General features: G+C 42.1%; 1 protein-coding gene across 7 annotated transcripts in view; it reads right to left on the reverse strand.

The window, feature by feature from the left end:
* FGGY (FGGY carbohydrate kinase domain containing) overlaps window positions 1–16,000 on the reverse strand; it is a 516,697-nt gene that overhangs the window by 156,789 nt on the left and 343,908 nt on the right. For all 7 annotated transcript variants that reach the window (XM_070367946.1, XM_070367945.1, XM_070367942.1 and 4 more), the window contains one exon: window positions 8,416–8,523. In XM_070367946.1, coding sequence (XP_070224047.1) covers window positions 8,416–8,523 — 108 coding nt within the window. The remainder of the gene's footprint in view (window positions 1–8,415; window positions 8,524–16,000) is intronic.

Here is a 16,000-nt window from a genome sequence, read left to right on the forward strand (position 1 = left end):
GAGTGAAGGTAAAGAGAAACAGCTAGATTGGTGATGTACATTCTGGAGTTAGAAACAAGGTTTTCTGATGAATTGGACGTGGGCAGAGAGGGAAAAGAGGGAGGGAAGTACGAATCCTAAATTTCTGGCTTTAATAAGTATATAAATGATGGTGTACTTTACCAAGACGAAGACAAACAATGGAGGATCACAGTGAGTTTACCAGTTACTACAGTCAGAAAACGGAGTAATCCTTGACTCCTTCTGCCCTCTACCTCCTTGATATTTAATCCACTGTCTCTATCCATAGAAAAATTATCCTTCAAAACCCCTCTCCTTTGTCTTTTCTGCACACTTCACATTCAATCCAGCAGGAAATACTTTTGCTTCTACCTTCAAAACATATCCCCAATCTGGGCGCTTTTCACTAAGCCCACGGCCATCATTCTCACCTCTCATTTGGCCTACTCCAAGAGCTTCTTTCTGGTCTTCCTGCTTCTACTTCCCCTACTCCCATCCACAGTTTCTTCCCAACATAGCAGACGGCAGCCAGAATGATACTTAAAGACCGAAGTCATAGCATATCTCTCCTCTGTTCATCATTGTTCAGTGACTTCCCATTTTACAGAGTAAAAGCCAAAATCCTTACAGTGGCCAAAATACAACCTCCATTAGCTCTCTGACTGTATTCCCTACAACTCTCATTCCGGTTCCCTCTGCCCCATTCCTGTGGCCTCCTTGCTATTCCTATATTATTCCAGGTAAGCGACCCCCTCAGGATCTTTGCACTGGTTTTCCTTTGGCCTGATATGTTCTTCTCCCAGGTTTCCAAATGGCTAAGTGAAAGTGAAAGTCACTCAGTTGCGTCCGACTCACTCTTTGCAACCCCATGGACTATACAGTCCATGGAATTCTCTAGGCCAGAATACTGGAGTGAGTAGCCTTTCCCTTCTCCAGGGTATCTTCCCAACCCAGGGATTGAACCCACCAAATGGCTAACTCCCTTCCAAACCATATTTGTTAGATGTCACTTCAATGAGGCCTATCCTGACCACCCTATTTAAAACTGCAAAGTCAACTCACAAGTTGACTTCCTCTATTAGTTTTACAACTTATATCATAAAATAAAACTTACTTATCATTTTATTGTGTATTATCTGTCTCCTGTTGTTAGAATGTAAGCTTGACAAGAGGACAGATTTTCAGAGGAGGGCAGAAGGGGTTGTTTTACTTATTGCCTTTTTCTCACTCAGAACAGTGCCTTGAAAACAGTAGGCACTCAATAAATACTGACTGTATAAATAAACATCACTCAAGTTTAGACTTTACAGATAACTGGAGAGCTAACAAGAGAGACAGGGTCATCTCTATGCTTTAGAAAGATTGTTTTAGCTGCAATCTTTAGAGAGGGTGATGTGACTAAATGTGTCCCCCTACCCCTGCCCCCCAATTCATACTTTTAATCTTAACCACCAATGTCATGGTGTTGGGAGGTGAGGCCTCTGGAAGGTGGTTAGGTCATGAGGGTAGAGGCCTGATGAATGGGATTAGTGTCCTTATAAAGATCTGAAGAAACCAGAGTTCTCCTTTTCTACCAGGTGAAGATGCAAGGAAAAGACAGCCTTCTGAAAACCAGAAGAGGGCCCTCACCAGACCCCAACCATGCTGCTACCTTGACCTTGGGCCCAGTGTCCAGAACTATGAGAAATAAATTTCTGTTGTTTATAAGCCACTTGGTCCGTCGAACTTTCTTTTAATAGCAGCCCAAACTAATACACCAGGGTTAAAGGGGGAAAGATTAGAATTGAGAAGGTAATTAGGAAGCTGAGCAGGATCTAGGGGGATGTACAAAAGAAAAAAAAAAAAAAAGTGAAGGCCTGGGCAGGAGGAGGAAACAGAGAAGCATCTGTTTATGCAGAGCTGGTCTTTGTATCCATGAAGTCGGTCCAATTAGCTAATGTGAGATGCTTGGCATGAAACACACCTATCTCTATACACCTAGATCCTGCCAACACTGATTCACACACTTTTCTCTTTCATGACCTCACAAAGTCTACTAACTATGTGTTTTAATACTCTTGAAAAGAAAAGTCACACTAGCTGATAAAATAATTGCTTCTCAAGGAAGTGCACAAGAGAACTGTAAGAAAAAATTCAGAAAGGCAGCTCTACAAAAGTCAGGTCCATTTCTGGAAACATCTGGGGCTTCCAGTAGCTGACTTGGGTTTGAATCAAGGCTCTCACCACCTATAGCTGTTAGATCTTGATCAAGTTACCTCACTGTTCTGAGCCTATTTAGTCACTAGTAACACTTATAAAACTGACCACACAAACATGCTGTGAAGATCAGATAAAATCCTGAATCTTCACGAGGGCCTGAATGTGCTTAGCATAGAACAGATTCTTCCAGTCGACTGTAGGGGTAGTGCAATTTACTTTTATGTGCTACAATAAATTATAATTACCAGTTCTGTATCCAACTTTCCCATTAGATGATAAGCTACTGGAGGACAGGAATCATGTGACCATGTCCTTGCCTGGCCCAGATTAATCCCTCAGGAAATCTCTCTGTAACAGGAAGGAAACAGTGACTAAATGAAGTCACAGGTAGTGACATCACTATCTCTGTAAGCTGGATCTCTGTACGCTTATCTCTGTAAGCTGTGTACACTCTAAGCTCTTCATGTTGTTGTTGTTCAGTCCCTAGGTCCCATCTGACTCTTTGTGACCCCATGGACTGCAGTGTACCAGGCTCCTCGGTCCTCCACCATCTCTTGCAGCTTATTCAAATTCATGTCCATTGAGTCAATGATGCTACTTAACCACCTCATCCTCCACTGCTCCTTCTCCTTTGCCTTCACTATTTCCCAGCATCAGGGTCTTTTCCCATTGTGTCAGCTCTTCACATCAGGTAGCCAAAGTATTGGAGCTTCAGCTTCAGTATAAATACTTCTGCTAGGTAGTTAGAATAGGAAAAGGGAGTCCAGAATGGCAGTGGCTAAAAGACAAGGAAGGCATAAGCCCATGAAAATAGAACAAAGGAAGGTCTGAGGACTGGAGTGAGGACCTCAGGTAGAACAAACAGCACTCCTGGCTCGTCCAATTTACAAAGGGCAGGCCTAGGTGGAGAAGAAAAAACATATAAAAAGAGGAGCCAAAGGACCGGGGTCTCTCTCTTCTCTTCATGTCTTTTGGGTCATCATGCCCTCATGCTTTGAGGATGTATTCTCCTTTATTTTCTAAATAAAACTGAATTGTAACACAGAGCGTAACACTGATCCATCTGACAGCTATAACACTCGTCTGTCTGAGGGCTGTAATGCTGGTCCATCGCTTCAAATTTTTGTTGGGAGGAGACAGAACTGAGGAAATCACACACTCCCCTAACACTTCCAATGAATATTCATGGTTGATTTCCTTTAGGATTGACTGATTTGATCTCCATGCTGTCCAAGGGACTCTCAAGAATCTTCTCCAGCACCATAATTTGAAAGCATCAGTTCTTTGGCACTGAGGCTTTTTTATGACTCAACTCTCACTTCTGTACATGACTACTGGAAAACCATAGCTTTGACTATATGAACCTTTGTTGGCAAAGTGATGTCTCTGCTTTTTAATATGCTGTCTAGGTTTGCTCTAGCTTTCCTTCCAAGGAGCAAGGTTCTTTTAATCTCATGGTTGCAGTCACCATCCACAGTGATTTCAGAACCCAAGAAAACCAAATCTGTCACTGCTTCCACTTTTTCCCCTTCTATTTGCCATGAAGTGATAGGACCAGATGCCAAGATTTTAGCTTTTTTAATGCTGAATTACAAGTCAGCCTTTTCACTCTCCTCTTTCACCCTCACCAAAAAGCTCTTGATGATGTTCCGCTTCACTTTCTGCCATTAGAGTGGTATCATCTGCATATCTGAGGCTGTTGATATTTCTCTGGGTGATCTTGACTCCAGCTTGTGATTCATCCAGCCCAACGTTTTGCATGATGTACTCTGTATACACTCAGTTATGGAGGACTGGCTGAGCCCCTGAGGCTAGCCCCAGGCTGAAGGGCATTGGTGATAAAGGAGGAAGCAGATAGGCACTCATGATGCACAAATCCTAAACTCCAAGAGCAAGCAGCAGGTCACATAACCCTGTGGCTCAAGTTTATAAAGTTAAATTCTGACTCCAAGCAATTCAATGTTAATTTCCACCAAGCCCTGGTGTCCCAGAAAGCCAGTGCACCACAGGCGCAGCTTAGGAATCTGTCCTAGTCTCTTTTACCCAGTGCCTGCCCCAATAAAAATGACTTCAAGTAAGATAGAGAAGACAGCTTGGAGAGAAGGATGGCTGAGGTCCAGTTGGAAATAAGCTTCAGCATCTGGACGCAGTGACTGCATGGGTTGGTATTCTGTGGAAAAAATCTGGGCAAAAAACGATGGTTTTTGCACAGCTATTCTGGAAAGAGTATCGACAAGCACGAGACAGTCTTTGATGGGTGTTTGGTGAGCTGAAATAAATCATCCATGGGAACAGGGTATGTGCCTTTCTAAGAGGAAATAAATATCGGCTGCACAAGTTTGAAATGAGTGGAAAACAAGCCCAAATCTCAGGCAGATGAAACTGCAAGGACTCCAGAGCCAGAAAAGATTCTATCCTATTTTTTTTTTCTTCATCCTGAAGTTAACCAGATGGAGACTTTTTTTTTTTTTAAGTACCAATCTATTCATATACTTGGAATGAAAGACTTTGCTTTGTGATGGAAGATCTGTATTTAATTGCAAAAATAAGACAAAATATCTTTTTTTCCAAATCTAGAGTTCAGATAAATTTTATTTCTTTTTTTCCCCCTCTCTCCTTTACTTCCCTTTTCTTCTTCTGTCTCTTCTCTTCCACTTTAGATGATATATTTATGACTGCATGCTTGTAATGTATTCTGGACAGTATAATAATAGAGCAGACTCTTATAAACAAAGTATATGAGAGAAGGTGTACATATGAAACACAGAACAAAAGAGATGTAACTTCCTCTTATAGTGTTCTGTACAATGACAATATGCTGAAAAACCAGTGATAAGAATTCACAAAACATGAACCAGAATAAGTAAATAGAAAGGAAAGATAAGTGGCAAAGGAATCATGTAAAAAGGTCATTAACAGCGCGTCAGGAAACTCTCCAGGCTGTGCTTGAGATCCTGAGTTTCAGTTCCTCATCTGTAAAATATGGATAACAACTGTACCTAACCTGTCGGAGTTCCAAGAGGATTAAATAAAATAGTACATGAAAGGCTCTTGTAATAGAGACTAAATAAGTCTTCAAAATAAATATTAGGCATTGTGATTATTATGACTATCACTCAAGGATTAACAAGATTATATATAGAAATCTTTCCCATGGGAAAATGCACTCAATAAGGTACAATTATTGTTGCTATTATTATTAGCATCATCATTGCTATTCTTTTTATATCTCTATTTTCTAGGTGGTTTATGTCTCTTTGCTTGGCCTCTTTGAACTGATGCTTTATTGGATAGTCTGTTTTTTTCTTGATTCAGATTTTGCTCCATTTTGCTAGCTTCTGGACTTCCTTAGATTTTGCTTTTTGTAACACATGGGTCAATCATGCTCCATCCCAAGGTCCAGTGAAACTATATACATAGAATTATCTAAAGTAGAACTCTATATGCAGCTTTACTGATGGTGCAAAATCAACTAACTAGATAAAGGCCAACAGTTCCCATGATTCTTTTCAAAAACCATAGTGGACACTTATGAAGATTTTGTTAATGGTCAGAAAAGAGTCACTCTTTAAGCTTTAATTTCAGGCTCAGGAAGTAGGCATAACCAATTCTTGTCCACCAAAATACATCATAATGTTTGGGCAAAGATGGCTTATATCCATAGCAACGGAACAAACTCTAAGCCAAATACTAGGAAAAGCATTTCTTGACTGACACAGATGTTCAACTGGCATACTGAGTCTCTGAAAACCTGTTGACGGACAGCTTCATGGACAATGCATCCTGCAAAAAGAGTTAGTTTAATGAAAATAGTGATAAAAAATAGTGATTTTTTTTGTTTTGTTTTTTTGTTATAAAAGACTCTAGGTTGTGTCTGCTATGAATTCTGAGTCTTCCAAGGTAATTATACCATAATGTGGGCTTGTAAAGGTGTTTGTTTCAGTAACGGGTTTTCTTTGTGTCACAGAAAGGAAGTGGATATTTAAGTTGAAAAGTTGTGTAAAAGACATGACACTACGTTTAAATAGGAGATCGTCAAGTTCCAATCCCACTGCGCCTTTGGCACACAGTGATGTCTTCTTCTCAACTTTTCTATTGAGAACAATCGAATGTTATTTAATTTACACTTCTCTACTAGAAAACGAGCTCCTTAAACCTGGGACTATTAGGGGACTAATTCATATATCTTAATAGCCTGGCATAAGAGTGGAGGCACACACCTATGCATCCGTCAACTTTGAGAGAGAACACAAGGCATCTAAGATTAATATACAAACACACTGAGAAATGGAAATTCATGGTCATTTGTATCCACATTCAGCTTGGGATCAGACCACTTTTGATTTGGCTGAACATTCAGAAGAGCTGGAGAGGAGCAGACCATAAACAGATGATTTCAATACAACATAGTAAATGTGAGGTTGGGTAACCGAGGCTGGGTCTCATTTTCTCTTGCTTTTCCACATTTAATCCCTCAAAGGTCTGCTGATCTCTCGACCTCAATTCTCAGTCATTATTGCCACTGTTCTCATTCAGGCTCTCATGGCTTTTTGTCAGTGGGTCAGTCTATTGAAGCTAGTCTCTTTTTGTTGGGCTATGTACACCTAAGCTTTCTTCCTGAGGGCTACTAGCCAGTTTTTATAACAGAGATCTGACAACATCTGTCACTCTTCCAATCTTTTACCTGTTCCTCTTGGTCTTCTTCTGTGGGGTCCCTGACCAGTTCTCCCAATTTTATTGCAAGCCATTTTTCTAAGAACAGTTTATGCCACAACTGAAAGTTTGCAATTATACTCAAATATGCCTTGTTTGGAGAAGGCAATGGCACCGCACTCCAGTACTCTTGCCTGGAAAATCCCATGGACGGAGGAGCCTGGTGGGCTGCAGTCCATGGGGTCGCTAGAGTTGGACATGACTGAGCGACTTCCCTTTCACTTTTCACTTTCATGCATTGGAGAAGGAAATGGCAACCCACTCCAGTGTTCTTGCCTAGAGAATCCCAGGGACGGGGGAGCCTGGTGGGCTGCCGTCTATGGGGTCGCACAGAGTCAGACACCACTGAAGCTAATTAGCAGCAGCATGCCTTGTTATTTTTTCACTCGGATAACTTTGTGTTTATGCCAGTTCTCCTACCTAGGAAATATCCCTGCCTTTCTTTGTCTGGTTGGTCCCTATTTATCATTAAAGCTCAGCACATAACTGTCTCTACTGCCAAGAATTTCTTAATCTAGCTTTGTTCCAGCTCTGCGTCTTATACCTTAGGTATAGTACACATCTCATTTTTATTGATCTTCTGTCTTCCCTATGAGATGACCCCATGAATTCAACACATTTTCTCTAAGCACCTTTTATGAACCAGGCACTGGGCTGGATACAAAAAGTACAATATGGCCCATACTTTTAAAGAGCTCCTGCATGTAGGTCGCTTCAGTCGTATCTGACTCTTTGCAACTCTATGGACTGTAGCCCACTAGGCTCCTCTGTCCATGGGGTTTTCCAGGCAATGATCCTGGAGTGGGTTGCCATGCCCCTTCTCCAGGGGATCTTCCTGACCCAGGGATTGCATGGGGCTGGATACAAAGAGAAGTATGATATGGTCCATACCTTTAAAGAGCTCCTAGATTTCTGGAAAATACAGATTATCTCAGAATGTGCTAAGAACTGAAGCTATGTCTTAAAGATCAAGTAAAGCTAGCAAGTGACAAAGAACTCTCCAAGCAGAGCATATACCAAGACATAGAGGAGTCGAATAACATGAGCCACGGGGAAGCTGTGAGTAGGGCAATCCAGCCGTAGTGACAAGTTCACATGCCAGACTGGAAGGGATAGACCACAAAGGGAATGATGTGCCCAGAAAACTATCTGAACTATGCCCCCAGGGCTATGAGGAACCAGTGAAGGATGCTGGCTAGAAATTAACACAGTCCTTTTCACACAGTAGAACATCACTCTTGTTGCCATGAGAAAAATGGGTTGTTATGTGAAAAGAAAGCTAGGTGAGAAGATCGGTTAGTCATCAATGCCTGGACCAACATTTATTCCTTTGGCAAACACAGGCTGCATATGCTCCATATGTGAGGTTGTATGCTAAGGAAAAGTTAATTCTGATTTAAGAGTCTGCATATCTTTCAGATACTGGGTATAAAGAATATGACAAAATGGACTAGTCAAGGGTGGAAAAACATTAAAGACCATAGGAAGAAAGGGTCAACTTACCAGTTTTCCAGTAACGCTCTGACCACCTTCATTCAGCCAGAACCCAGGGACCATGGCTGAGAAATAAGGGCCCCAGACACCTGGTACAAAGATTGGGTTTTTGCTGATCTGGAAAGAAAGGGGAAAAGTATGTGAAAATATTGATCCTCAAGGCTAGAAGCAGTCTTATCTTCCTCCCATGTGAGGTCCCTCTGACCATGGAATTCAGCTTCTTGCTAAATACCTTTGATGGTGGGGAAGTCACTCCTGCCAAAGGATGGGCCTGGCTTCTTCTTTAAGAACCTTTCTGATAAACTCATCCAGGTGTCAAGGTAGCAAAAGGGATCATTTTGGAAAGAAACTGACGTGACAGTCCTTGGCTGGCTCCCTCTCTGTAGTGAACTGATTGCGGTCGTGGTCCCCATTTCCTAGCCCTCTCTGCATCCACCTGCTCTGCAATGTGACTTCGCAGCCCCTGTCATTGAGAGGTGGGGTCCCCATCCCTTGAGTCTGGATCAACTTTGTCACTCGGTCTGGCCAACAGAATCGAGCAGAAGTGACATTAGGTACCAGTTTTCAGGCCAAAACCTCAAGAACTGTGTGCTCCTGTTCTTCCTCTTCTCCCTCTGCCATGAGTACATGCCCCAGTGAGCCTTCTGGACAGATATGCAGAAAGCTGAGTCAGTCCAGTTGTCACACGTGATGATTCAGATACATGAGACAGCCAAAATCGGATCAGCAAATCCTTTTAGTCAACCAGCAGCTGGCAAGCCTGGATCACCAGAACCACTCAGCCAACTGATAAGACTTGTGAACAAAAATACACGTCCTGTTGTGTGTCATGAGGATCTTATGTTTGTTTCCCACCTAAAATATTAAAGGCAAGAGATAACTGATACCTCCCCTTATTTCTACAAACATTTATTAGACACCTAATAGCATACTATCTCTCTTGACTGGGGACACGGAGATGAATGAGAAAGAGCTCTAGTCTGCAAGAAACTCCTCATTTAGAGGGAGCTAGATAAGTAAAGAGTCAAATAGAAAAGAGTGTGGTCCGTGGGATGGTAAAGACAAAGCATGGAATGCTGTGGAGGGCACACTGGGTAAGGAATGAAGTGGTCCAGACTGTGGCTCTTAGAGAATGGGACATACACTTAGACTAGTAAGATTTAGCAAGATGAAACAGAACGGGCATTCCAGGTCAAGGGGATAGCTTGAACAAAGCCATGTAGGTGAGACAGATGCTCTTGGTATTCAAGATATGGCAATGTCTTTTTGTAGCAGACCATGGAAGTCCATTAGGTGTTAGGAAAGTACATCAAGGGATGAGACAGGACAGGCAGGGATGGACCACGTGATTCCTGATCTGGAAAGGCATGAGCTTCTCATCCACCCACTGGGGGTGAATGCTGAAGTGATGTTATGGTTGTGGGAGGGTGTATGAGAAGGTAAGGATGAAAAGGGAGTTAGGTGCCTTGGGTCTACTCCTGAGTGTCCTGAAGCTGGGCAGAGAATGTATGCATTCATTTATTCTACAAATATTTATTCAGCTCTTACTATGCCAGGCCCTAGGGATACAAAGTGAACTGAATATATCTATAATTTCTGCCCTCATGGAGTTTATAGTACAGAACTTCAGCATATGGATAAATCTTCTAACTATTCTGGTTCTCTTTTCATTAAATGAGTGAAATCAGTCAAATCAGTAGGAGTTCCAATCCCCAGAAAGGAAGGGGGTGAGGGAAGGCAGGAGACTATACAATATTATCAACTTTAAATTTTGTCAAATAAAGATAGTTTATAAAAAGGGTAAATTTAACACCTAACGTAATCTCAGGGGTAAAGAGCTTTTCTGGTTTTTCTTCCCTGTAAGGAAAGACCATTTTATATTCACTCATTTCTTGACGGGTTCAGCAGATGTTTCCTGAGTTCCTGTTGTGATCCAGGCACTGAAAGTAAATGTACAGAAAAGAGTGCAGTCTCCACCTTCATGGAACCGCTCTCTTAAGAGGAAAGTAGACTAGGGGGGCTGATGATTCAGGTTTGGCCAGGATTCTCTCAGTTTTAGCACTAAAATCCCTATGTCCTAGAAAATTCTCAGTACTAGGCAAAAGGGACAGCTGGTCACCCTAAGATGGGTATCACTCAAATGTATAAATACAAACTGTGATAAGTGAATGAAGGAATATCAAATGGTTTTATAAGGGCTCATTAAGTGAGGTACCTAATGCAACCTAGGGGTCAGACTTTTCTAAAGAAGTGATATTTGAATTAAGGTGAAAACATACACAGAAATTATTTAGGTGTGAGCATATATACATCTGTATTTTGTACATATATATGTGTTTGTATATGTACATGATATAGAGAGTGTTCCAGACAGAAGCAGCACATGCTAAACGGTATTCATTTTTATCACGTTGTCTTTGCTAGTGAAAATTTTATCACATGCCAGCTCTAGAAACTACTGCCCTACTCTGCAATGCCTGAGCCACTGTGGGGTGAATAAGACAGCCCATGCCCATAAGCACGTAAGCCCCGGGGTCTAGATGGGTGCGTGGACACCCACCAAAGTCAAGCCATCTCTTTTCATGCCCTGCACCCCTTCTCGTCCAGAATTCTTCCAGCACCATTCGACAGATTAGTTTCAGAGAGGTGGCATGTTGTCCACAGTCACAAAGTTTGTAAATGGCTGAGGTGGGAGTTGAGCCCAAGTAGATACTAGCCTCAAACTCTAGGATATGCTTTTTATTTATTTATTATTATTTTTTTTTTAGGATATGCTTTTTAAAAACAAACAAAATTTGTATAAATTGCTTAGGAGGATTTTGCATCTCTCCCGCCGCCCCTCCCCCACCCCCCACAACTGTCCCTGCACCTCAAACCCCATGATTTAAAGATGTTTCTGTATCAGTTTTTGCCGAACTCCACTGGCAGACTGGACTCTGCTGCTCAGAAATGGCAGTAAAGGCTCTGTCTGACTGTTCAGAATGCTCTGAGTTGATTCCTGCTTGTGTTCACTCATTTGGAATGGCACACACTTCTCACTGGACATCCTGACTACAGCAAGGAAACAGATACAGAAATATGCTCCCCAGAGCACCTCCAATTACTCCCAAACTCTGGGAGAAAACAAGTAAGAGTTTGTTTAGACTGAGTGCACATTCGTGTATTTATGTGTACTTTAATCCTCTGCAGTAAACCTAAATACGTCAGAAAAATTTTGTGAAAGCCCTTTCCATGCTGATGGCTATCTTGGCCTGAAGGCTGCTCTGGGACTCAAAGGGAAGGAGCACATTTTACTCCACTAGTAACGGGTGTCATACAGGACATTGACTTTCCAGCAATAATGTGCTATTGGCAACAGCAACCACTACAATTGACTGGGTACTTATTAAAGATCCTATTCTAAGCACACTGCAGGAATTAAATCACTTGATCCCCACAATAACCCTAAGGGGAAGATTCTGTCATTACTCCTATTGTTCAGATATGTAAACTGAGGCAGAGACTCTTAAACAGCATACATGCTCATGCTCAGTTGCTCGGTCATGTCTGACTCTTTGCAATCCTGTGGACTGTGGCCCACCAGGCTCCTCTGTCCATGGGATTTTTCTAGGCAAGAACACTGGAGAGGGTTGCCATTTTCTCCTTCAGAGGATCTTCCTGACCCAGGGATTGAACCCACATCTCCTGTGTCCCCTGCACTGGCAGGTAGATTACCACTGAGCCACCTGGGAAGCCCATGAAACAGCATACATAATATACACAAGGTTATAAAAACACAAAGCAGTCAGGCTCTACAGGTTCTGTGTTTGTTCCTGTTCTGTATTTCTTCCTGATTTTAGGCTACCATTGCTTCTTTGAGTCCTTCATTTACCTTTAAAGGGCAGAAAGCAAGGGTCATTAGAGCCAAAAGAGACTCACTTAGACTGAACCAACCTCCTGGCCTTGATGACACGTAGGTTAGGGAATCTTCAGGTGCAAAAGTTTTGATAAGTTTCCCCCTATAGACTTGTGAAGGGAGAGGAGAAAGAAAGGACTGAGTCAAAGGCCTGTCTTCACTCTATCATGACTACCATGTTCTTAGCCAGGTGACCTTATGAAAGGGAATCTTTCTAAGCCTCAGTTTCCTCAGTTCCAAAATGGGAACAATGATATAAATGTGGTAGGACTTTCATGAAAATAAAATAAGCTGTCACCTATAAACAGCTTATTATGTGTTAAATATCATGTAAACATTAGTTCTTGAAATGAGGAAGGTATGACGGGATAGTCAGGTGACTGGGATGAATGGCCATAGCCGAAAGTAACTGCTACCATTAAGTACACATCCTGGTAACTCAGTTGGTAAAGAATCTGCCTGCAGTGCAGGAGACCTGGGTTCGATCTGTGGGTCAGGAAATCCCCTGGAAAAGGAAATGGCAACCCACTCCAGTATTCTTGCCTAGAAAATCCTACAGACAGAGGACCTTGGCAGGCTATAGTCCATGGGGTCACAAGAGTAGGACATGGCTTAGCAACTAAACCACCACCACCACCATGAAGGAAGTCTCTAGATGCATTCTTGGTTTAATTTAGTCAACGTTCTTAATAATGAAGTAGAAGATGACATGGGCTTCCCAGGTGGCCTAGAGTTCAAGAATTTGCCTACCAATGCAGGAGACGCAGTGGGTGCTGGTTTGATCCCTGGGTCAGGAAGACCCCGTGGAGAAGGAAATGGCAACTTGCTGCGGTATTCTTGCCTGGAGAATTCCATGGACAGAGGAGCCCAGAAGACTACAGTCCATGGAGTCACAAACAACTGGACACGAGTTTGAGTGACTCAGCAGAGCACACAGAAGCTGATATAGAAGCAAAGTTTATCATATTTTCAGGGGTTATAAACTTGGGAGGATTATTTATCATGCTGCTGCTAAGTCACTTCAGTCGTGTCTAACTCTGTGCAACCCCATAGATGGCAGCCCACCAGGCTCCCCTGTCCCTGGGATTCTCCAAGCAAGAACACTGGAGTGGGTTGCCATTTCCTTCTCCAATGCATGAAAGTGAAAAGTGAAAGTGAAGTCGCTCAGTCCTGTCCGACCCTCAGTGACCCCATGGACTGCAGCCTTCCAGACTACTCCATCCATGGGATTTTCCAGGCAAGAGTACTGGAGTGGGGTGCCAATGAGCCATGTCCAAATCATGATTCAAACTTACTTTAAGAACTAGAACATTAAGAAAAATACAACAAGAAAATAGTTCAGTTCAGTTGCTCAGTCGTGTCCGACTCTTTGCGACCCCATGAATCACAGCACGCCAGGCCTCCCTGTTCATTAGAACTCCTGGAGTTCACTCAAACTCATGTCCATCGAGTCAGTGATGCCATCCAGCCATCTCATCCTCTGTCGTCCCTTTCTCCTCCTGCCCCCAATCCCTCCCAGCATCAGAGTCTTTTCCAATGAGTCAACTCTTCGCAAGAGGTGGCCGAAGTATTGGAGTTTCAGCTTTAGCATCATTCCTTCCAAAGAACACCCAGGACTGATCTCCTTTAGAATGGACTGGTTGGATCTCCTTGCAGTCCAAGGGACTCTCAAGAGTCTTCTTCAACACCACAGTTCAAAAGCATCAATTCTTTGGCGCTCAGCTTTCTTCACAGCCCAAATTTCACATCCATACATGACCACTGGAAAAACCATAGCCTTGACTAGATGGACCTTTGTTGGCAAAGTAATGTCTCTGCTTTTGAATATGCTATCTAGGTTGGTCATAACTTTCCTTCCAAGGAGTAAGCGTCTTTTAATTTCATTTATTAAATCGTAAAGTCAAAATTTCACACTTAAAAGGTACTGGTAATATTCCCTTCTGGAATATTCCTTTTAATGGGTGATGTTACATGAGCATTCAATTTAGTATGAATTGTATGGAAACCTTTGACATATTGTTTAATTATGTGTGATAGAAATAAAGTTATAAAAACCTACAATAAAACAAAATATTTGGTTGCACGCTGTATGACAGGCACTAAGATCAGCAACAAGGTTAATAAAATAATAAGGCATAATAATAATAATAATAGAAAAAGAAGAAGAACAGTGAGGAGAGAGAAGGGAGGAGAGAGGAGAAGAAGAAGAATTAACAATAAGGCACAGCCCTTTTCCATAAGGTGCTCCTGGTCAGACTGGGTAGACAGAGGTGGAAATTAACAAATTACAACAAAACATGCCAAGTGCTACAGTGAGTTGGGTGAGGAGTGTGGTAGGAGCCCAAACTGCCTGGGAGAAGAGCAAGCACTTCACAGAGGTGGCCATGTGGGAGCCAGGCCTTAAGGGATGAATAAGCACTTCCTTAGGTGGACAGGGAGGGTATCCCAGGTAACAAGCCTCAGAGGCATGAAGCTATGCAAGCATCTCAATTTTTACGAGGGCTTAAATTCTCCACTTTACATAAAAGTTCACAAGGTCTGAAGGATGGGTATATTTTTGCAACAACATATCCTATTGCTTGTCAAAGATCCCATTTTAAAAACCCAATGACGGAAAAAACCCTCAGTGAAACCACCCTCAAAGTCAGAAAGAAGAAATAATAATACAGAAATAATAATAATAAGTAATGAAATAGCAATTGCTAACAGTTATTGTGGATTTATTACATGCCAGACTCTTCGAGGCACTTTACAGACATTATCACATTTAATACTCATGACAACCCAATGAGATAGATACTATTATTATACTTACTCCACAAATGTGGAAATCTAAGCTGAAGGAGGTCAAATAACTCTTAAATACAAAAGGAGTAATTGCAAGGTCCAGGAAGGATCTAAGCTATGATCTACCAACTTATTTTTCTCTCCAGATTATATTTTCCTTACCCATAAAATAGCCTGGACTAGAGATGTTTAATATCTCTTTTGTCTTTGAGATTCTCTGATTCCTGAAAGTTGAGTCATTCTCCCTTAGCTGGCCAATCGGAACTCTCCAGAACACTATTAATATTTCAACACAGACTCTGCCCTCACATGGCCTGGGGCTCATGGGGTTGTCTGGGGTTGCTTCTTGGGGCATCTCTAAGTACCCAACTTTGCTCTAACAACTCTCTGACCTATGGCCAACATTATTGGGGGCTTCTCCAGATTGCCAACTTCATGGATTATATTCAATGGCTATTATCTATAATATCTTACATTAGCTGGGTAAATATTCAGCAACTACTTACTGGATACACACTGACTTCAAACTACTGTTTTAAATATAAAAAGAAAGATGGGTGTTGAGAGCCATGTAAATGACATAATCCCTGTTTACAATCTAGTAGGCACTGGAGAACAGGATGAGCTGGGTAGTCACTCAGGCATCAAGTGACTTCTGAATGTACATTTGCATTCAGACTTAAAATAATCCTACTAATACATGGAGTCAAACACACAGAGTCCGTTTTACAGGTGAAGACACAAGAATGGGGACTGTAATTGAACTACCCAGGATCACAAGGATCAGAAATGGTGGAGTTGGGATTAGAAGTCTCTCTCCATGTGCTCCTGCCTCTTTTCATGTCTGTATCCGAGCTGTCTCCAGGAGTGGATGCCACTGGCTGACTTTTCATCTAGGGCTACAGTCAGCTG

Source organism: Bos mutus, chromosome 3 (genome assembly GCF_027580195.1).
Source record: "Bos mutus isolate GX-2022 chromosome 3, NWIPB_WYAK_1.1, whole genome shotgun sequence".
Lineage (NCBI taxonomy): Eukaryota > Metazoa > Chordata > Mammalia > Artiodactyla > Bovidae > Bos > Bos mutus.